Raw genomic sequence first — 23273 nt, forward strand, 5'->3', positions numbered from 1 at the left:
GGTCATTTTATCAGGATTGAATTTTATACAATGTAGCTAAAGCTTAAATCATGCAATATAAATTGTGAACATTATGAACACGAAAGCAATGGCAAAACAAAATAATATCTTATAGAAAAGGTCCATAAACCCAGTAACAAATAGTAAAAAGCAATCACCATTTACCCTTTAGAAAAATGGTTTCTTAAAAACCTCTTTTCTTTATTATGTTTAATTACTGCCTTTATAAAAACAGACAAACATATCTGCCCACAACCTTCATTAAAAGTGCTGGTTTACAAGGCCTATCAGGAACTATTTCCACAGCAGCTCAAATCCAAAGAAAAACTAGGCTAACAAGAAGAAGACAGTATTAATATGAATCAATGTTTCTACCCAGAATACAATAAATTAAGATTTCATAGTAGTAAAATTTTTCTCCTAATTTGGAGGAGAGTATCAAAATAGATTCTTGTGCAGCATGCTGTATAATGCTGACACAGATTCTGTTATTGTTTTACATATACCAATACTGAGTGATCATCAGGAAAAAGCCAATATTGACCTGCTAACTGATACTGATCCTTGGAACAATCTCAAAGTTTGCCACATTTCAATTTCAAAATACATTTTAGCTATAATGAGTGATTAATCATTTAGTAGTAGCTGTCAAAGTAAACTCTTAGATAAAAGAAAACATCTGGAACCATAAATAGAGGAGAGCAAAAGCTGAATTTCAATCCAAACCCAGCATGCTCACTTCATTAGGAACAGGAAACAGCTAATTGGTAATTAAATGTCTCATGTTTTTAACAGGATTTGTACTTGACTTCCAAAAGAAATTCTATAATATGCACCCTAGATATAAATAAGATTAAAGATCAGGAAAAGCAACCAACAAAACCTCTCTAGAGGAATGTTATGGAGATTGGAAATTTATAAGGAGTGATACACAATGACATCTGGGAAGAGCTGACACAGTTTATTCCATTAAGATTTACCAGATAAGTAAAAGGGTGAATGTGACATACACAAAAGTGACCATTAAAAAATTGGCCCATATAGTCCTTCCATTTATACAGCACTGCATGACATGGACATGCACCATGGCACAGGAGTCTGAATATGAGCTTCTGCTGATCAGTTATGTTTAAAAGGCCACACCAAGTTGTTACAAACTCAGAAAGTGTGAGATTGGCCTTCTGTGTCATACATCTTAAGCTTATGAAAGGAAAAAGCTAAAATAAGGTGTTACAAAAAGGCAAATATGTGGGAAAGGACTAGAACAAAACATATGAGGATTTCTTATAGTTCAATCAAAATGAATTAAACATATCTATTTGTAAAAAGACATTAGTTTGTTTTTATGCTGTTTGACTATCAAATAATGAGACGTTTCTGGATGTTATATTTTTAGTCATAACTTTTTATTATTAAATTCAGATATTTGATATTAAAACAAGTTTTAAAAACTTTATTTGCCTCTGTCCATGACTTGTTTCTGATCTTATTTCACTGAATTAGGTTAAAGTAGCACACCTACTCTACACAAGTAGACCGTCTACAGACTATCAAGAGCACAAGAAGCCAAATTCCTGTGTCTTAGAAGAAATTTTTTCAGAGTATGGAATGACTGAAATGTCACATTAATATTAATTAATGTAACATTTTAAAATGTGTAGAGTAGGTGGTCATTACAGCAGAAATTGCATGTACTTCCACAGGGAACTGATTATTGGAGAATGGATTAAACACAGAATTGGCCTTTTACATAAAAAGAGTGGTGCTTTTGCCACATCAGAATTTAATTCTAGGCAGTTGTAAAAATAACATAACAGATTAGATTTTGTTTGGTGTAAGGAGGGCATTATAGGATGAGACATAAAATAAAATAAATAAAAAATAAAAATTTTTTAATCACTAGATGCCACTTAACACATTGGAATACTGCTTTATTAGATTCTTAAGAGGCATGAACGCAATGATGACAGGTATTGCCACCATAATGATGACAGGTCTTTAGTCATGTCTCCATTAAGTAAATGGTTAAAAATATTTGAGGGAATTTCCTGGACAATTCAGACAAATGACCCATTTGGTTCTAATTACTGGAACATCTTAGGCATCTGGTCATATCTAGATCAGGAGGTGAACAACGGAAAATAATCATGATGTTACCGATCCATCATATCTGCCTTTTTCCTTTCTTATGTCTATACATTTTTCAGTCTGGTTAGTTGTTGATTAATTAATAAAGAGGAAGCAGGATTGGAGATAGGAGGAGAGCAGAAAAGAATAAAAGGGGTATTTTTAGTAGCTTGGCTATATTTTTTATTATTGCCTTCTTTACAAATAATGAATGTGCTAGTAGAGATTAAATGACTTGCTTTACCATCAACAGATCAAAGGAAGAACTAGGTATGGTAAAATCTACAAACTAGATTTGTCTATATTCCCTTGGAGAACACTACAGGTAACGTGCTTTTTGTTTGTTTGTTTTTGTTTTTTTTTTAGAAAAGTGAGCTCCAAAGCAGTGATAACAAATATTGGTCATTTGCACAAATGCGTTATCTCCTCACATACTTCCTATTAAATCCCAGGTCAGGCAAATATAAAGCTATTTCATAGTAATAACAGCTTAAGTGGGTCTACATTTAAATTTCTGTCACACCATTTAGAAATAGCATTTTCTCTGTCTTAAAAATTCTAGCACCTGCTTACCCCACTAGGATGCTGTGTGGGTTACTGTGATAACGTTTATGAAGCACTATGAGCTCCATGGGAGAAAGGGGTTATAGAAGTGTAAAGTATCATGTTCTATCATCATTATGATTATTCCTTAAAAACTTGTGAAGCCCATTCTCTGGCACATTTTTCCTGTGCGTGCAAGGTTCTATTTATCAGTAATGAACAAATAGTAATTTAAGGTTCCATATTTTAAGAATTTGAGTATTAATTCTAAAGAATTACAGCACAAGATAAGCAGGTAACTGCTACAGCACTCTATTCGTGCTTATGATCAGTTGGAGTCCCGTCATCAGTGTTCAGGCTGCACAGAAAAAACAATAAGACCTGGTCAAAATTTCATTACAACAAAGAAAACCTAAAATTTATTCAATGAACTTCACTGAAAACCACAAACTGGCTTTACAGTATTTTTTGTGCTATATATGTTCAAGAATTTAATAAATCTCTGTGCAATAAATCTATTATTTTATTAGGCTTATCCCTTAAACATATATTCATTCATGTGAGTTTTATTCTATTAAAAACAAAATTACACAAAGGTGAGCAAAACTGTAGATTTACAGTAGTGTAAAGTTTAATCTTATTCTCTACAGGTGATATTGACAATATAAAAATAGTATAAATGATATTTTCTAACTCTAAAATATTCTTATGAGCCCCTTGTGCATGTGCTACATCTTTACAAACTGCAGTGAAATGAATTACTAGCCTAATAAGCAAGGCATTTAGAAAGGTTTTCCCCCCTTTATAATATAAAATGTGAATATAGATCCACACCATTTTCTCTGTGCCAAAATCTTTACTAATAATTGCAATTTCCCCTCAGGATGAGATTTCCTTCCCTGACAGAATGGTTATTTATAAGTAACTTCTCATTGTGTATTTATTTATTTATTTTTTATTTGAGTATAGTTGGCACACAATGTTACAGTAGCTTCAGGTGTAAAACATAGTGATTCAACATCTTTATATATTGTGCTATGCTCACCACAAGTGTAGCTACCATCTGTCACCATACAAGGCTATTATGATATCATTGACTGTATTCTCTATTCTGTGCCTTTTATTCTTGTGACTCATTCATTCCATAACTGGAAGCCTATATTTTCAGGAAGCAAAGATGAAAGCCAATAAATGAGTCTATTATGTTTTTGAAGATTGAATTTATGTTTAGAGAAAAAATATTTTTCTTACCCAGGGTTCATGTTTTCTTCCAAGTGTTTCCTCACCACTTAGTCACTCATATAAACAATGGGATTAAGGAGTGAACTTGTGATGAGCACCAGGTGTTGTATGTAATTGTTGAATCACTAAATTGTATACCTGAAACTAATATTATACAGTTTATTACTAACTGGAATTTAAATAAAAACTTAAAAAAAAACATGGGATTTTCTTAAGAACTGATAGGCTTCATCACAGGCATACTTTGGGCTATCAAACATTTATTTTGGGGTAGTTACCTTACTTTTTTCCTTTTTTTTAATTTTATTTATTTTGAGAAAGAGAGAGTGCACACGGGCATGAGTGAGGGAGGGGCAGGGACAGAGAGGGAGAGACAGAATCCTAAACAGGCTCTGTGTTGTCAGCACAGAGCCTGACATAGGGCTCAATCTCATGAACTGTGAGATCATGACATGAGCGAAGATCAAGAGTTGGCTGCTTAACCGACTGAGCCACCCAGGTGCCCCTGGGGTAGCTACATTATTCATGAATTAATGGCAATGTTTTATAAATGATTTCTCCAACTAAGTATTTAGTTTCATGTTTTATTTAAGTTGTTTAATTAATGGGCACTATATTATTTGGCACTAAATAAGGTCACATCTGAAAGGCCATGTTTTCCAAACCTGAATAAGAGAGAGATAAAACACTGTGCTGGTTAATGTTCCACTTCAGTCTTAGGTTCAACCCAAATTAAATATTCAATTAATTGTATGAGATCTACTTAAATTGTGGAAACTTGTTCAGAATGTGGCATTCCCAAATCAAATAAGTAATAATAGTTTAGGGTCCAGTTTGTCATTAGTACAGTAGTAAAAATACAGAGCTACTAATCTGAAAGTAGGGAAAGTACACTAATGTAAGAAATAGGAAGATAATAAAATAGTACAACATTTTATTACTTTTTGTCTAGAGAAAGCATTGCTTTAGAGTTATCTTTAGCAGTATCTGGTGTTGATTTTATAATGTGGTATTTTAAAAAATGGAAGTTTCTTGAAAATAGTAACCACTTGACTTTATTAGCCCCCCCAAAAATTTCTGATATATGCTTTAATCAAAACAAAGATCAGTATAGGCTGTCTTTTCTTACGCACAGTGGAATATCAACCTTTCTTGCTCACTTTTAACTCACTTTGTTTTTTTTAATTAATTCTTTAATATACCTTTTTCCCCTTTATTTAATTTCTAGTCCTTGTAAGACCAACCTTAAAAGGTGATTTATTTCATTCATTCAAATATTAACTCACTTATTCATTTTTTATTAAGCACTTGCTACATAAGGCACAGTACTTGGTGTTCTGAGGATAAATTATGAAAATATATTTGCCATAACTATATACTGAAGAGAATGTTTTAAAGCAAGTTTTACACATCAGTTTTATGCCGAATATTTCACTCTTACTAAAATCTACACATGGAAACACAAATAATAACGTCATATATATTTTATAGGGCATAGTAATAATGATATCTTGTATTTATCATACTTTCTGACAAGTATGGATCTAACTTTCTGATGAGGATGATTAGGCAAATATAATTAATATTTTACTAAAATTAAGGCAGAGAGAGGTTGAATGACTCTTTAGTAACCGAGTTAGAGAGTAAATAATTCTGACTACTAGATTAGTGCTCTTCCTACTACTTCATTGTGTCTCCCACAGACCAGTTATAAAATGTCAATAAAATCACATGTGTCCAGTACACAGACCTGCAACTGTTGAGCCACACTAAGATCTAGATGTACTTAAATTCTACTTTCCTGCAGAGAAGAGAAACAAAAAGAAAAAAGAATAAATAAAAACTAGTATCTATGGAACATTGATTGTTAGGAAACATACTAAGTCATTCTAAGCACTTGTTTCACATGTGGAATTCCAGATTCGTTCACTACTTATCATAGATAATTCCATGATGAAAAGTGGTAAATTGTTTATGTTTCTATGTCATTCCTCTAAAAATCTAAAATTAATTATATCACCCACCTTTCATAAGTAAATAAGGTATAAAATGTTTTGTAAAGGTCAAATTTATTTGAGTGTTGTTTAGGATGCATATTGCAGATATTTTAATTTAATACTTAAAAGTACAATTAAGGGGCACCTGGATGGCTCAGTTGGTTAAGCACCCAAGTCTTGATTTCGGCTCAGGTCATGATCTCACAGTTGGGAGATCGGTTCTTTCTCTCCCTCTATCCCTTCCCCCTGATCATGCTCTCTCTCTCTAAAAATAAGAAAAGCAAGAGTACAATTAAGTTCTTCTTTTATAACTTTTAAGTATTCCTTTTGTATGTTAAACTAATAGAAAAACACTAGAAATCTCTCATTTCAAAGGAATTAAAATGTGCACTCAAAATATGGAGGAAAATGAAAATGAAAGTAATGGGAAGACATTAATGTTTACTTGAACAACATTAAAAATGACCACATCCAGCATTTCCCATAGAGGGTTGAAATACAGTTAGCAGGAGATTGTAAGATTTGAGTTGCAGGTTTTGCCTCACTCATTTTAAATGGTTACTCACCAATGCTGAGATCAACATGATATCCATTTGTATTTTTAAAAATTTATTTGTTGAGAGAGAGACAGACAGAGAGAGAGAGAAAGCAGGGGAGGTACACAGAATTCCAAGCATACTCTGTGCTGTCAGCACAGAGCCTGATGAGGGGCTCGATTCTACCAACTGTGAGATCATGACCTGTGCCAAGATCATGACCTGAGCTGAGATCAAGAGTGTGAGGCTTAAACTGACTGAGCCACCCAGCAGCCCCCATTTGTAATTTTTTTTAATAAAATAAGAGGACTTAAACATTTATGGTGCAATAGGGAAATAGTGAAGGAATGCTTTAAAAATGCTGTTTTTTTAAAAGAGAAATTGGTGAAAATGTTGTCCAAGTACCTATTTGCATTGTTGAGGTAAAGTAGATTCCAGCTTCAGTATGCAGAATATTACTAATGTTAATTTTCAAACATTAAACAAGTGAATTATAAACTGTGGGGGTCATCAAATTAGGCCTCTCCAAGGAGGTCTGTATAACATTCTAAAGAATGTTTCTCTTTGAAGTCACTTTAATTTCAAAAGTTGATTGTTATATGGCTATTATAAATGAGAAAGCAGTTCCCTATGGTGAACAAATAAAACTTTATGCTAATGGCCCATGGTAAAGAATCTGGCCTAAAGTCACATAATAGAGGATCTGCTAGGGTCTTGTTCTGATAGGATGATGTAAGTTTTGCCACAAATTGAAAATTTTCTATTTCTACTTCAGCTTCCCTATACAGTTATAAATAGAAAAGGGAGCTATATGGTATTTGTGTAATTTTTATAAGTACTACCCCAATCTCTGAAGTTTTAAGGCAGAAGTGATTAATTATAGTTGGTTTTAGACTATTTTGGTTAAGTAACTACAAATGAGAGAAGCCTTCTTCCATCTAGATCCTGATGCATTGTTTTGCATAGGATAATATTACAGTTAAGATATATATCCTAGTTAGCTGACTATGAGAGATTTTTACAGTATAGGCTGAAAGTGATAATATCAATTTGAATTGATAATGAGAATAATGAGTGAGAGAGTTAAGATTGCTGTGTTTTAGAACCCATTATCAATAGCAAGCTAATTAGCTTTTCCTAGGCTACTTCCCTACTTATAAAATGGGTTAATCATACCTTTATTATTTATCACACAGGGATAATCCTGGTAGAGAATATATGTGTTAAAAATGGCACAAAGACAAAATCCTCTTTCTGATGGAATTGCTACTAAGCCTAGACTTGCCACATTTTGAACAATGGAACAGATAAACTTAGCCAAGTCTAAATAAAACCCAAAGCTTTCAAAGGGAAGGGAGACGAGGGAACTGGGAAGGGAAACATCTTGAATGTATATATTATTTGAATTCCTGGATCCAGCCATACCTGAATCTATCCTTGAAAGTTTCAGTTAAGTCACCTAATAAGTTGTTTTCTTAAATTAAGCCCTCCTCCACTCCATCTCCAAAAAAGAAAAGAATGGCACAAAGTTCACCAGGCTATACAAATACTAGATCTTACCTTTCTTTTTTTCACTATTCCATTTTTAGGGTTATCAAATAAGCATGTTAGCATAGAACCACCATACATTTATGTGGCTGCAACATAATTCTGCTTTTTTTCATTTTATTCTACTTTTTTAAAAAGTGGTGTGACAACAATGACATATTAATACAGGCTTGTATGAAAATTCTATGTATGTTTTTAGTTAAAACACAAATGTGAAACTGAGGAACATTCAGAGAAAGGTTTTCCCTTGGAATTTTCCACAGGCATATCTGGGTTTGGGGTGGGATGGAATGAATTTTTTTTATCTTATTTATTTATTCTTGAGAGAGAGAGAGAGAGAGAGAGAGAGAGAGAACAAGCAGGGGAGGGGCAGAGAGAGAAAGGGAGACAGAGAATCCCAAGCAGGCTCCACACTGTCAGCACAGAACACCATGCAGGGCTCGAACTAATGAAACCATGAGATCAGGACCTGAACTGAAATCAAGAGTCAGCCACTTAACCAACCGAACCACCCAGGACCACCCCCACCCCAGATGGATTGAATTTTATGCTTAAAAATGTATTGCATAAGTACAGAGGATGGAGCATAAACTAGTTAGGTAGTTATCAGAATTGAGTTAACCCTTCCTAGATTATAGGCAGAAAGATCTGCTGATTGATGAATTAGTTCTATAGACTTCCAAAATGCTGAGTAGCAGAGCAACCTTTTTTACCTTGTAACTCCCACTATCTTGTTATCACTACAACTACAATTTCATGTATTGTGTGAGATTAACTGGAATTTTAAGTCTTAGATCTGTAGATGAGATTTTAGCATCATCATTAGTGTGGCATCCGTTCAGTCATTGCAAATATTCTGATAACAATGCAATGGTAGGTGGTGCAAGCCATCCTTGACATACAAGCCCTAAATTATCAAGTAATGTAAGGTCTTTACATTCTCCTAAGAAAGAACTAAAAGGATAATGTGTGTTATCTGAAAGGTATTTCATAGAAAAACGTATGATATGGACTGGGATGTACTACTAATCAAGATAAAAAATCCGGTGAAGGATGAAGGAAATGAGAGAGAAATAAATACTTGCTGCTGCTTTAGAGAAAGTTACTCAAACCTTCTCTGTGGGGTGTGTGATAATTTTTTTCACTCTATATTGGCAGTTGTAGTAATGTTTCTCTGAGTAGTAAAAAGGCTCCTACTCTCAAATGAAGCATTTAAGAGGAAAGAAGACCCACTTACCACAATCTTTCTAATCTCTGACACTCTAGACACTTTACAAAAGATCATTTCGACTTTAAAATGGGAATATTAAAGTGCCTATGCATACCTTCCAACATAGTACAAGACATAAAAGGGGAGGACAATTAATGATTGATGAGGATAGGGCAGGAAGTAGTCTATGGAACCCCAAGAGAAAGATGTAGAGCACAATGTGGTGGGAGTTAGTAGAAAAGCCTATAGAGAAATTCTACCTTCTCTCCCTTTAGTTTTTCTTGTCATATCATATACATGGCAAGTAATATATTTGATTTATCTTTTCCAGTCTCCTTACTTGCTCCTATCATCACTTTCTATGCTATTATACAAAATTCTGAAATGACAATCTTAGCCCAAGTGTAATTGTTTTCAGTAAATATTGGCATCCTACCTTAAGCTCATTGGATAAATGTTATTCTAGGTTACCAAATGAGCAGCAAAGAGAGAATATAAGGAAGTTTCAAGGTCAAGGAAGGCTAGACATTGCTCAAATGGATTTTGAGAGAGTAGATGAGAATATACATATTCATATGTATTTCATAGTATAAGTATATATTAAAATTTCTACATTATAAATATATATTAAATTACACTGTAAGATATAATAAGGGTATTTTTAGCAAAGAAGTGTTAAAATTGTGTCTGCTGCTTTTAGAGTCAAATGACACTTCAGTTACCTTACCTTGCTTTTAATTCTTCAGCGGCATCTTCACCAAGAGCTGTATGGATGAGATCATGCATTTTGTATTTTACAATGGTTAGTGTATATTCTCTGACTAAGCTTTCACATTTTTTTGAACAAAAATGGTTCAGCAGGGAAAAATTTTTAGTACATTTATTTTTTGCATCAAATTTGGGTTTACTTTTTACATGTAGGTTGCACTTAATATCTACTTCTGGTGTGTCAAACATGTAGGCAAAAAAAAGCAAATGTAAAAATTATTCAGAGATTAATATTCCTCTTGGAAAAGCAGTTGCTAGTTTGTTTTCTTTTCCAAAAACAAATACAATGACAGAAACAGAAGTAATGTGTCACTGTGCTCTTGCACTTTATGATGCTATCTCCCTTGAACTTTTTTTTATGATTTTCTTTTATTACTGGAAAGTCAGTTCATGAAGTCTGTTATGTTTTTTTCTAAAACTTAAGAGCTTCATATCCTGGATTTGCTTTATCTGTTATTATTAAGATGATGGTGTCAATTCTCAAAAATTTAAGAAACATGCACTGTCAACTGCACCAGTAGCCCCTAACAATGAAATACAGTCATACAAAAGTTAACTAAGGTATAAACATGCAAAAGGGGAAGTCTCCCTGTGATCATAAAATGCTGTTATTTTTTGTTCAGCAGTTCATGTTACTGCTGTTCATGCTAATTAATTAAAGGAGCTGTTGCCATAATGTGCAAATATGGAATCTGAGAAACTGAGAGGGCTTTTAGGTGTGCAAGTGAAGTTAAGTCAATCTGGGTGCGGGTAATCAAATATAATGAAATCACTTGTCAGTGCTAAGCTTGCAAAAACTATGAAGTTTGACTAGGGAGTAAAATGATTATATAACTAGATTTCCAATAGGTTAATAACTAAATGGCATAACACAGTAAAGAGAAAATATTACTTTGTTAGTTAATGGTACTGCTGTTCAGTCTTAGTTTTTATCAGTGCATTTGTAGTTGTGCTACTTTGTTTTTATCAGCAAAAATGCACTACACAAATGGTACTTGAATGTCATTTGCAAAAATCATTTATCTGAAGGTGCATTTAATGATACCTATATGTTTATTTTATGTGAAACAGAGATTGGTTGATAAGATGGTTAATGTACTGTCTTATAAGCCCTCAACTGAGTTATGGGAATCTGGGTGGGAGAATGTTAGTTTATATGTTCCACCAAATCCTTCACCTCCAGCAATAGTGGACAGAGCCATCAGAATGAGTATGTATTCATTGTTTGATCACCTTAAAATATTCAGAAGAAGCTGCTGTAATAGACTGTTAAAATAAGGTATACAGAAATCCTTATATCAGAAGGTGGTTTATGCATAGATACCTTGTCTGTCAACCAATATTCAAGGCATAAAAGACATGAAATAACTAAGCTAAAGAGATTTAGAATACATATAAGAAACTTACTGTAAAGTATCTCTGTACTAAATTTTATGTGAAAATTATCATAAGACTGTATTACTTTTAAAGATGACCAACTAACATTCTTCCAACTCCTCTTTAAATTCTCTTGAGGATCTATCCCTTTGGAACTAATTTAATTTCAAAAGTGAGAGCACTAGGTGATTGATATATTTCTATCCAGCAGAGCTATTGACAACAGAAAGAGAAAACACTTCACTGATGTTAGAATTCTTTGCTGTGATAAAGATGAGTTTTGGAAATGGAATTTGATTGGCATGCATGAATTGACCCTCATAAGCAATATTAGGAAATAATCTTCCAAGGTAAAAAATGGGTAATTGAGAGAAATGGAAAGATGAAGTCAGTATCAAAGTAAGTCACAAAAGATAAAAACTATGACACACAAGAGCAAAACTATTAGAAAGAATGAAAAAATAATGGCTAAGTTTGTATTTTATGTTTTCCAGGTGTTATACATTTTCTGAAGTTCATATATACATATAAAAGTAATTTTTGAATTCTGAGCATTTTAAATAATAACTAATATTATCAGGATTTACAGGTAATTGTTTGAATTGACTGATTTTGTGAACTGCACCTTAAGATAGGTCTAATAATATTTTCAGGCATCTATTCCCCTGGCTAATATTTTTTTTTGCTCAAAAACAAACTTATTTTAGATATTAAATCTTGATTCTACTGTCATATTAACATGAAGCATTCACTCTAGTCTTCCATAAATTGATGACGGGAACTTTATCATTTACAGTGCTTAAATGCTATGCTGAGATAAGAATGTGTACTTTTCCATTTTTATCACATTTATCAAGAATATTATATAATATAACCTAAATGGTTGACATTCAATAAGTAATTTCTAACACACCTTCCTTTGCCATATATTGACAATATTAACCAAAAATATTAGACAAGTTGACCTGTAATTAGAAAAATATAATAAAAGTTAATTCCATTGCTTTAAAATAAATTCTATCTTTAACCCTTTTAAAGGTACACTAATTTACTCATGTTTATCCAGCAAAAAGTAGAACTTTTAAAAGTATGCTCAATGAAAAATAAATATTAAATGTTCTCTCCCCTAATCACAAATTAATATGCAAATGCCATCCTTTGCAAACTTTGTTAAAGTAAAAAAAAAAATGAGCCAAATGGAAGGCTTTTGATTTATATTATCCAATTGACCTCCCATGAGTAAGATATCTGTTTTTTGTTGCATGGAAATGAAATAACTTTAGGATAGTTCAAAAGCTTGTATTAATTCAGAGTTGGGAAAGATGTTACTGTTGCAAATTAAAGGCATCATATACATTAAACAAACAGCAATTATTTGAAAATATAGGATTAAAAGATAATAAAGATAGAACCCTCTGATGGTATGTTTGGTTTACCCCCTCCAGTTCCAAAACTGACCTTAGATGCCACTCAAAGAGGGGGGCACAATCAAGCTCAATGTTCCCTAAAGACTGGGTTTATACTGATTAAGAAGGCATCAGATGCTTCAGGCTTATTAAACCCTACCTTGGCCCTGATATGTGGGAGCAACCTCAGCTAGTGGTAGCTTACAACTAGTGGGGTTTTCTTCATAAATTTAACTGTGGCAAATTGGACAAACACTGAGTCCCATCCAAATTGGCTTTGGTCACATAGACACAGGCTTTAAGTTAAAGGAAGAAAGCAGGCAAACAAAAGAGGGATAAGAAACAGCAAAAATTTCACTGAATGAAATAAACATTCATGCTTTCACAATTAGCAAACTTAAGGTATTTATTAGGTCTACCCAACTGCAGCAGAATCAGGCATTACCAGAAGATCCATGAGCTCTGACATTCTTTATTTTGTAAAAAATGATGGGCAACTCTACATGAATGAAGGTTTCTAAATTTCCTGAAGCTGCCAGATAAATGGTGACCCTCAAATGTATTTGTCAGTCACATCCAGTTTGTTGCCTTCTTGTAGATCTATTCGTTACACAGTGAAAAGGCAGTGATTAGTCAAACCTCTAGCAAGCAACATATCCATGGTTGTCTCCCTTTCTGAAGTTAAGAAATAATTTTCTCATGGAGATGCCTTTTCTTTTTTATTTGAGTGAGAAATTTCTTCACATTAAACACGAAAGTAAATGTAATCTACATCCAAAGGGCTAGAAAACTCCATTAGAATCATACTGGAAAAACTCCAGTGGTTAAATTCGGTTTTTATTTTTAGATAATTTTGCACTCCAGTGAAAATCTATATTGACTTGTTTTATATATTTTCTTACTACTAAGTATTTTAAAATTTTTAAAGGATCTAAGCATTTATTGGAATCCTGAAAATCATGAGTAACAAGTTGTAGTCTTATTTCCATATTTAGACAGTTTCTAGTTATCCAAATTTAGCATCAGAATTTAAAGATTGATAAAAAATGTTGTCTAGAACACTTTAAAAATATTGATAGTTTCTTATTTTTCTAATTGTGGTTTTTACAAACCGTAGTGATATTTTTTAAAGTATACTATTGTACACTTCAGAAAGGTAAATTATATTCACATTTATGCATTTTTAGAATATGCCTAACACATAAATATACACCCTTTTAACAGCTAAACATACAAGAAATTTGCTCACATTGTATATGTAAAATTATTAGTCCCTATATATATAATCTCAAAAAACACATGAATACTTCTGCCTCTGCCATAAAGTAAGAATTAAACTTATTTCTTTTACTTATATAAAGAATATCAATATAGGAGCTCATGCCCACTTCATATCAGGCAGTTATAGAGAGAAGTATGCTGTTTACTGTACCTTGAATAGAGGTACTATCATGAGAAGTCCCATTTTTTTCTATTTCAATATCTGGAATTCCAGTATCTGAAAGAAGTGACATTTAACATTAAGGCACAATTCTGTTTTTTCTGATTCCATTTAAAGTGAAACCAGTACTTTGGTCCTATAGATAACACAAGACCTTGGAACGCATTTTTGTTTTTGTTTTTGTATGTCTATTTCTTTGTAGTGGTAAAAGGGAGGATTATAAACTGCAGCAGAATTCTACAATTTGGCATATATTTTAAAATATATAGTAAATACTTTTTTATTTCATTCTCTAGAGATAATTCTCATGAAAATAATCTGTCCATAAAAATCCCCTCAGACTATCAAGTAACATGCCATGGCTGTGGAATAAGATTGCATAAGTGGAAGTGCCCCATCCTTATGGTATATTTTTCATTTGTGAAATGCTGTAGATAATAAGATTATTTCTATGTTAAGTGTACTGAACACCAAAACACAAATTGTGGTTTGTGGTCTTTATGCAGTACTGGCTATAAGGGCAAAGGGACACATGAATTGTTTTTGAAAAAATTCAAGAAAGAGAAATAAGAGTTAGGTTTTTATTTTTAATTTTAAATATGAGATGTGATTATCTAAAAGTTATCCATATCCATAAAGTATAGCATTATATGAGCATTTGTGTATATATACATTTTCCTGGACACCCTTGGGTAATGTGATAACAGATGGCAGCATATCACCCAATGCCATCAAAGATTAATGTGAGAAGAAAATGATTTGAATACAAGGTACCCATCATGCTGTAGAAACAGCTGTTTTTCCTTTATACTTTTCCTTTATACTATACAGCTTTATAGAAAAGCTAAACCTAAATGGAGTTTACTTATGGGTGGATCTTAAATATGTAAAAAAAAAAAGTCAAACCATTTCAGAATGACAAGTTCAGGGCCTCAAATAATAATAATGAGTACACAGAACATATGTCCCATTGCTATTCAAGAAATGTTCCTTTTAAAATCTTTGATAAGCAAGGATTCTGGCTCCCACTAAGATGCCCCATTGTGTGAGATATTATTTACTCTTTCTTTACTGTGTCTCAATGAGGCATGGTTAGCATGAGCTAAAATAATCTAGCACTATATTTGTACTGATTGTGAGCACAATGATCCAAGACAGTCACAGTAAAAAGGGAATTGAACTTTTGGAAAGAAAGAATATGACTGACGTTTGTACAAAATTCTTTATTAATTTTTAATATAGGACCCTGAAGCACTCTTTTAGTTTTGTGTGTGTGTGTTATACATGTGAATAGAGCATGTATACATGTATGCATAAAATTCTTAGGCTTATACTTGTTACACATATCTATCAGTTAATATACACCTGTGTATTTAACATATCAGTTAAACATACAAGCTGTCAATGAGCTATGAAAGAAGAACCTGAATATTCTATGAGTTGAAATGATGTTGTGGGATTTAATAATTGAAAATGTAATAAAAAATTTGGAATTAAGAGATTTCATGACAGAAGCTTCTCTTCTCACAGAATTTCCAGGATGTACTTAGAGCATTCTTTTTCAACCAGGTCCTCCTTAAACCCTCAACACTGATGCAATCTACATTAAAGAAATCAGGATCCTATAATTCATTAAAATAGAGTACACCAAATATCAGCATATTTTAATATGAATGGACCTAAAACACATTTTTTTAATATGAAATTTATTGTCAAATTGGTTTGCACCAACAGGTGCCCTCCTCAATGCCCATCACCCACCCTCCCCTCCCTCCCACCCCCCATCAACCCTCAGTTTATTTCCAGTTTTTAAGAATCTCTTATGGTTTGGCTTTCTCCCTCTCTAACTTTTTTTTCCCTTCCCCTCCCCCATGGTCTTTTGTTAAGTTTCTCAGGATCCACATAAGAGTAAAACACTTACATTTTATGTGCAATGATGTTATCAATATTACTGCTTCTACTGCAAAAGTCAGCAGGATTTCCTGTTATTCCTAGACTATTTGTATCTCTCAGAGTAGGGATTATTTTGACACATTTAATTAATAATCCAAAGCATTTGGCTTTAAATGGATTTTTTAATGATTCTTGAGCAAAGCCCCTTCCTTCCTTCCTTCCTTCCTTCCTCCCTCCCTCCCTCCTTTCCTCCCTCCTTCCTTCCTTTCTTTTCCTTTTTCTTTTCTTTTCCTTTCCTTTTTCTTTTCTTTTCTCTTTCTTTCTCTTCCTTCTTTACTTTCTTCCTTCCTTCCTTCTTCCTCTCTATCTTTTTTAAATGAGACATTACCTTTCAACAGCCTCAAGTCACCATCACTAGTAGTGGCTTGCTTAAGTGCTTGTTCCACTTGTTCCCTGCGTTTTGATTCAAATTCCAAGGCTTCCTGCAGTTTTCTCTTGGCTTTTTTCTCCTTCTTCAGACGCTTTTGCATGGTAGCTAAAACATGAAAAGGTAAATCGTTTGCAAAACTTTGGTAAATAAAATAAAATACGTTGCCAATTTTTATGTATTATAAACCATAGATACAGATACAGAGAGAGATATTTACTGCATATGATTAGCTTCTTTAGACTCCAATTCTCATTAGACTCAACCAGAGTGTTCAATCACGTGATTTACTTATTTTTGCTTTCACTTTTCCAGTGTGTATGCTTTATAATACATATACATTTATATGGCAGTGGCACTAACGGTAGAAAATCATTTTCTACTTTCACTAAGTACATGCATTAAATGATAGTATTAAATATTTGATAATTTTTTAGATAGAATTATTGGGATCCTGCAATTATTGGTTCACATCATGGTTCTAAGCATACCAACCTTCACAGTCTTTCTGAATCAGTTTTTAAAAATTAAGATATTGACATTGTGGTGATAGAAAAACATTCAAGAAGCATTACACAAAATTAAAATGTTTATGACATTTAAAAAATGTTAAAAGTGCTCACATATAATTAAATATTTTTATTAAACTAATTATGATACTAATTTAAGTTTCAATTATATTTATTTCACAGTTCATTGTCTTTCATATAAATGACCTCCAGCACCTTGAAGAGAATCAGTTACCCAAGTAAATTTATGTTCATGTGAGTCAAAAATTCATAAGTCTGAAGTAAAAACAAAATTGGAAAACTTGAAACAATGACGCTGAGGATGTATAGTTTCTGTTATTTTTGATGAAAGATTATTAAGTGAGGCTGAACATAAAAATAGTTTACTATTATAATTATAATAATTCGTATAAAGTATTCAACCAATTATTCAAACCAGCAATCTAGATTTATTCAAATTAACATATAACTTAATGTCCTTGATAACACAAATGTTAGCTTCCAGTAAAATTATTGGTTCAAAAATATGCTATATGTTGATTCCCTTGAAATTTATAATTACATATGGTATAAACAATGTTACAGTGATGACAGATAGAAGCAAAAAAAAAATGTTCACCTTTAACTCAGAAGGCTGACCTATAGCCTGCATTGTTTCAATAATGCTAACATACGTGCTAGTTACTACATTATTTTTTTTAATTTTTTAAATATATTTCTTTAACTTTTTTTATTTATTGAGAGACAGAACATGAGCATAGGAGGGGCAAAGAGAGGGGGAGGAGACACAAAATCTGAACCAGGCTCCAGGCTGTTAGCACAGAACCAGATGCAGGGCTCGAACTCACAGAACCATGAAGTCATGATCTGAGCCGAAATTGAAGGCTTAACCAACTGAGCCACCCAGGCACCCCTGGTTGCTACCTTCTTAAAGGGTCTCATGACTGCCTGTAAATCTCACCGACAGTCCATATTGATCTGAATGATAAGAACCAGAGAAATCTTAAAAAAGCAGTTTTATGAGTAGAAATTTGACAGACATTTATGATGTAATACTCCCTGCATGCCCCCTTCCCTTTGAGCATTAAGCATATAATCACCAGCTTCATACAGCAAAAAGTGCAGTTATTTCTGCCCATTGTCCTGTCCCATGCAACTTAAATAAACTTACTAAGTTGCACCATAAAATATCTCAAGAATTTTTTCTTGACTGCCACTCTCAACAATTCCATAGCAACCGCATATTACATTTTAAATTATATCAATAAATGATAATGACTATCATTTATTTAGAACCTACTATGAGCATTTTTCTGGGACTCTGTCTTATTACTTTCTTTAATTGAAAAAAGATAGTAATAGGGACTATATATATATATATATATATAATTATTATATATAATTGTTATATATAATTATTATATATAATTGTTACATATAATTGTTATTATAAACAATTATATATAATTGTTTTACAAATATACACATATACATACATATATATAGTTATGTAGTTACTCTTCTTTCTATATCCTTGGACAGTTGTCACTTTTAACCATAAGATCAATTTCCCCCCCTCTTTCTTTTCAATCATATGACTTGAGATAAAGCAAGCATTCACCATTTGTCATAAAAAGTTAGTTATCCTGGGTATGAGATATTTAGGGAACTAGAAAGGAACTTACTTGATTTTAAAGCTCATCTATTGTAATAGATGAGGATACTGAGTTTCATAGAGATGAAGTAGATATTTTTTTCTAAATCAATGAGGATAACAGAGTAGTGTCATATAATTATGTTAGTTCTAGATGTAAAATGTTAAAAACAATGCCTAGAACATAGCAGACAGTTGATAAGTATTAGCCAGTAGTAGTAGTAGTAGCAGCAGTAGCAGCAGTAGTGACAGTAATGATAGTAGCAGTGGTATTATTATTATATCATAATATGCTACATTAATAAAATGCAAATACTTCAGAATATACTTGATAATATATTGAATATTACATCTACCATGCCTATGCCTTTTTAAAAGACAATAGATATGATAGTAATTATAAAAATAGACTTTTAAGAGTCTATGAGAAGTTAGTAAATAGAAATTGTCATGAGCACATATCTAAAAGCTGGAAGCCAATTTTACTCTATGCAGTAGATATACATAAGTCAATTTGACAATGTTATTATATTTAAGATATAATTATTAGGTTCTTTAGTATAAAAAAATATCCTACTAAAAATGTGGTTTTTATGATGGCTAATCGTAATAATGTATTTTGCATACCAAATACCAGAAATAAATGATTTTTTCTAAACTTTAAAAAGACAGGTTGGCTTTTGCTAAATAGTATTTAATGACTTTGGCAAGATAATAAGAGCTTTAAGTCTGTTGTTTTTAAGATTTGCATATATGTATGTAAACTCTTCACACATTGTGAGGCTTGAACTTACAACTCTAAGATCAAGTGTCACCTGTTCCTCTAACTGAGCCTCTTTTCCTCATATTTTATTTATTTTTCGAAGAGGTTAATTTTTTTTTCTTTTTTGAGACACACACAGAGAGAGAGAGAGAGAGAGCACGTGAGCAGGGGATGGGCAGTGAGAGGGAGAGAGAGAGAATCTTAAGCAGGCTCCATGCTCAGCATGGAGTCCCATGTGGGGTTTGATATCATGACCATGAGATCATGACCTGAGCCCAAATCAAGAGTCAGATGCTTAACTAACTGAACAATCCAGGCACCCCAAGAGGTTTAATTCTTTTTAAATGCAGTGACTGACTTTATATTTTGAGCTGGAATAATAATTATTCCTAGGTCTTAAGTAAAATATACAATAAGTTTTTAATTACTTGCCAAAATTTTTGGAGTATAATATACTACCTTGGTATAGTGTAAAGTAAGTGGATTTCATTCAACTGGAATTATTCTTCCTTGTTCAGGGAGGCATTATCTACATGTGGATTTTCTCTCCCTTTCATTGACTTTCCTTCCCATTCTTTAACTATTTTATTTAATTATTACTTTGTGACTCTTCCGTAGAAGAGTAAGTAGAGAACAGAAGAAACTGAATGAAATTCACAATCATCACTTTTGCTGCTGTTTAGTATTTTATGGTAAATATAAGGAAAAGGTGGAGATTATTGGCTGAGTTGAAGTTTTAAATTTTCTCTGGTTTTGGAATAAACTAGTCTCTTTATCCATATCTGTATATAATTTAATGGATACCCACAGTTGAAAAGTTAATTCTATTTGTGAACATTATTTCTCCATTCTCTCCCTTTTGTCTCCATCCGTACTTATGCTACCCTAGTTCAGTCCTCATCACCATTGCCTGAATGAGAGCAAACTCCTTTTACATACTTTCCTTGTTTCTAGTTTTACTTCAAGCCCCCTCTAATATATTCTCAACACCAAAGTGATCTAATTGAACACAGACCAAATCATCCCCTTGCTTATCTTTGTCTATTTTCCATCACCTATAGGACAAAATCCAAGTTAATCTTTTGCATGGTTAAAAAATGTCCTTCACAATTTAGCTTCTACACTCATATTTTTTTTAAGTTTATTTATTTATTTTGAGAGAGAGAGAGAGACAGAGAGAGAGAGAGAGAATGCACACACATATGAGTAGGGGAGGGGCAGAGAGAGAGAGGGAGAGAGAGGAGAGATTCTCTCAAGCAGGCTCTGCACTGTCAGTGCAGAACCCAATGCAGGGTTGATCCCATGAACCCTGAGATCATGACCTGAGCCAAAATCAAGAACCAGACACTTAACAGACTGAGCCACCCAGGTGCCCTAGCTTTTACCCTCATCTTTCTCCATCATCTCCCATCATTCACTTCATAAAATGCAGAGCCACAGTAATAACAAACTGTTTATAATTGCCCTTGTATGAGACTTCTTGCATTCATGCCTATGCTCACTGATACCTCTGTCTAGAAACTCCAAATCACTCAGGCACTCTCATGCCCTTTCTTATCCTACTGATCTTCAAGACTCAGCTTCAAGTGTCAGTGTCAGGAAGCCTTCCTTAACCATTCACTCCCCCTCCAAGCTGAACTAATTACCCCCTCTCTATATAACCACATATACTGTGCATCCTTGCTCTTGCATTTTGACTTGAAATTAACTGGTTGGTTGTACTAGCCCTCTAAAATGTACATCTCTCAAGGACAGGGGCTTAGTTTTATTTATCTGAAATCCCCAGAATCCAGCACTGTCCTTGGCAAAGAGTAAGCATTCCATCTATAAGAATTTATTTGATTATCTATATGCAGGGTATTTTATGAAATTACGAGAAAACTAGGAATATTCATGTTTTCCAAATCTGCAGCTAGCCTGAAGTCGATCTAATTCATTATCTTTTATAATAAAGAGAAATAGTATAAATATCTTACCTTGTGGATTACACACAGTATTTGATTCTTAGCTTATTTTTCAATAGTTCTAAGCTATCCCTGAGAATATTTATACTACTATTGAAAATATCTACAACAAGGGGTGCCTGGGTGGCTCAGTTGGTTAAACATCCAGCTGCGGCTTAGGTTAGGCTTAGGTCATGATCTCAGGGCTCCTGGGTTCGAGCCCCATGTCGGGCTCTGTGCTGACCGCTCAGAACCTGGAACCTGCTTCATGTTCTATGTCTCCCTCTCTCTCTGCCCCTCGTCTGCTCATGCTATCTCTCTCTGTCTCTCAAAAATAAATAAATATTTTAAAAAAATTTAAAAAGAAAAAAAGAAAATATCTACAACAAAATATTTATTCTGTAATTGAACTTGTTAAACCTACTTCTGCTTTGAAGTTCTACTGCGAGTTGTCTTTCAAGGTTTTCTCTAATTTCTCTCTCTCTATAGAGCTCCATTCGCATTTCCTTTTTTTCTTGTTGAATCTGCTTCTCCTGGATGTGAGCATTATCCAAAGCCACTTTCAGTAGGCCCTGTCAAAGTACAGAAAATGACATGCAGTTCATCTTATCTGTTTTAGTTTCTCAAATATGAAATAATTTATGTAGATGCTAATGTCTTGTATTACATTTATTTTGTTTATAGAAATATTGTTGACCTGAATGTTGGTCAACAGAGTCTCCACAGAGGACAAACTATCAGCAAAAATGAATTGTCCAGGGAATCCAGGAGGTAATGTCTGTCCAAGAGTCAACTGGATCTTGTCCAAGGGTGACTTGATCATTGGAATTTGAAATGGTACCTCTTCTGCAAAACAAAAACAAAAACAAAAACAAAGAAAAACAAACAAACAAAAACCCCGAAATTATTATCAGAAGGTTCATGAATTAACAGCTAAAAATTTTGTTTCCTTTACTTCTAATAGCATCTTACAAAGATTTTCTTTCTAAAACTAAATGATGGCAAACTCATAATAGGAAGTCATATGTATTGAGAAACCAGCTGCCTGTAGTTTCTCAAAATAAATGTTTCAGTAAATAATCAGTGCAAATGAAGCAACATTTACTGCCAAAGAGGCATGAGACTTGGAGAAAAATTATGATATGTTTATGAATGCCTATAAATTAAATAATCAGATCCTTCTTGTAATGCATACACTGCTTTTTTTTCATTTTCAAGTCTATCATCTCCATTCTTTAATAGCCGTACTGAAGTTTAATTTCCATACAATAAAATTCACCTATTTTAAGTGCACACTTCAAAGATTTTTAGTAAATTTACAGAGTTGTGGGACCATCATCACAAATCTATTTAGAACATCTTGATCACCCCCAAAATATCCCTCGTGCCCATTTACAGTTAATATCCTTTCCCATCCCCATCCCCTGGCAACAACTAATCTACTTTCGGCCTCTATAGGATTGCCTCTTCTGGATATTTTCCAAATAGAATTATATAATATGTAGTCATTTTGTCTGGCTTCTTTTATCATAATGTTTTTGAGGTTCATTCATGTAGTAGCATGTATCAGTGTTTTTTTCCTTTTTATTGCTGGAAAGTATTCCATTACATGGACATATTGATTTTTGTTTAATTATTCACTAGTTGACATGCTTTTGGATTATTTCCAGTGTTACCTTTTATTTTGAAGAATATTACTTATGAAAAAATATCAGTTGTGGTGTGAAAACACAAATTATATCTTTTCTCCTTATTTTTATATTATCTTCTCCCACATTATCCTTACTTTATCAAGATTCTCTCTTAGCTTCAGGTAAAGAGACACCAATAGAATTGTTGTTTAATGAGATGTTTTGGTTCTGGTTCCAGTAGGGACAGAAATATAGATT

General features: G+C 33.0%; 1 protein-coding gene across 1 annotated transcript in view; it reads right to left on the reverse strand.

Annotated features, from left to right (window-relative positions):
* The window catches only part of DACH2 (dachshund family transcription factor 2), an 845266-nt gene that overhangs the window by 94147 nt on the left and 727846 nt on the right, over nucleotides 1–23273 (reverse strand). The window contains exons 9-12 of the mRNA XM_081792609.1: nucleotides 22082–22230; nucleotides 21809–21956; nucleotides 16477–16623; nucleotides 14187–14252 (exon numbers count right to left, since the gene is read on the reverse strand). Coding sequence (XP_081648735.1) covers nucleotides 14187–14252; nucleotides 16477–16623; nucleotides 21809–21956; nucleotides 22082–22230 — 510 coding nt within the window. The remainder of the gene's footprint in view (nucleotides 1–14186; nucleotides 14253–16476; nucleotides 16624–21808; nucleotides 21957–22081; nucleotides 22231–23273) is intronic.

This window comes from Panthera onca, chromosome X (assembly GCF_046562875.1).
Source record: "Panthera onca isolate mPanOnc1 chromosome X, mPanOnc1 haplotype 2, whole genome shotgun sequence".
In the NCBI taxonomy this organism is placed as follows: domain Eukaryota; kingdom Metazoa; phylum Chordata; class Mammalia; order Carnivora; family Felidae; genus Panthera; species Panthera onca.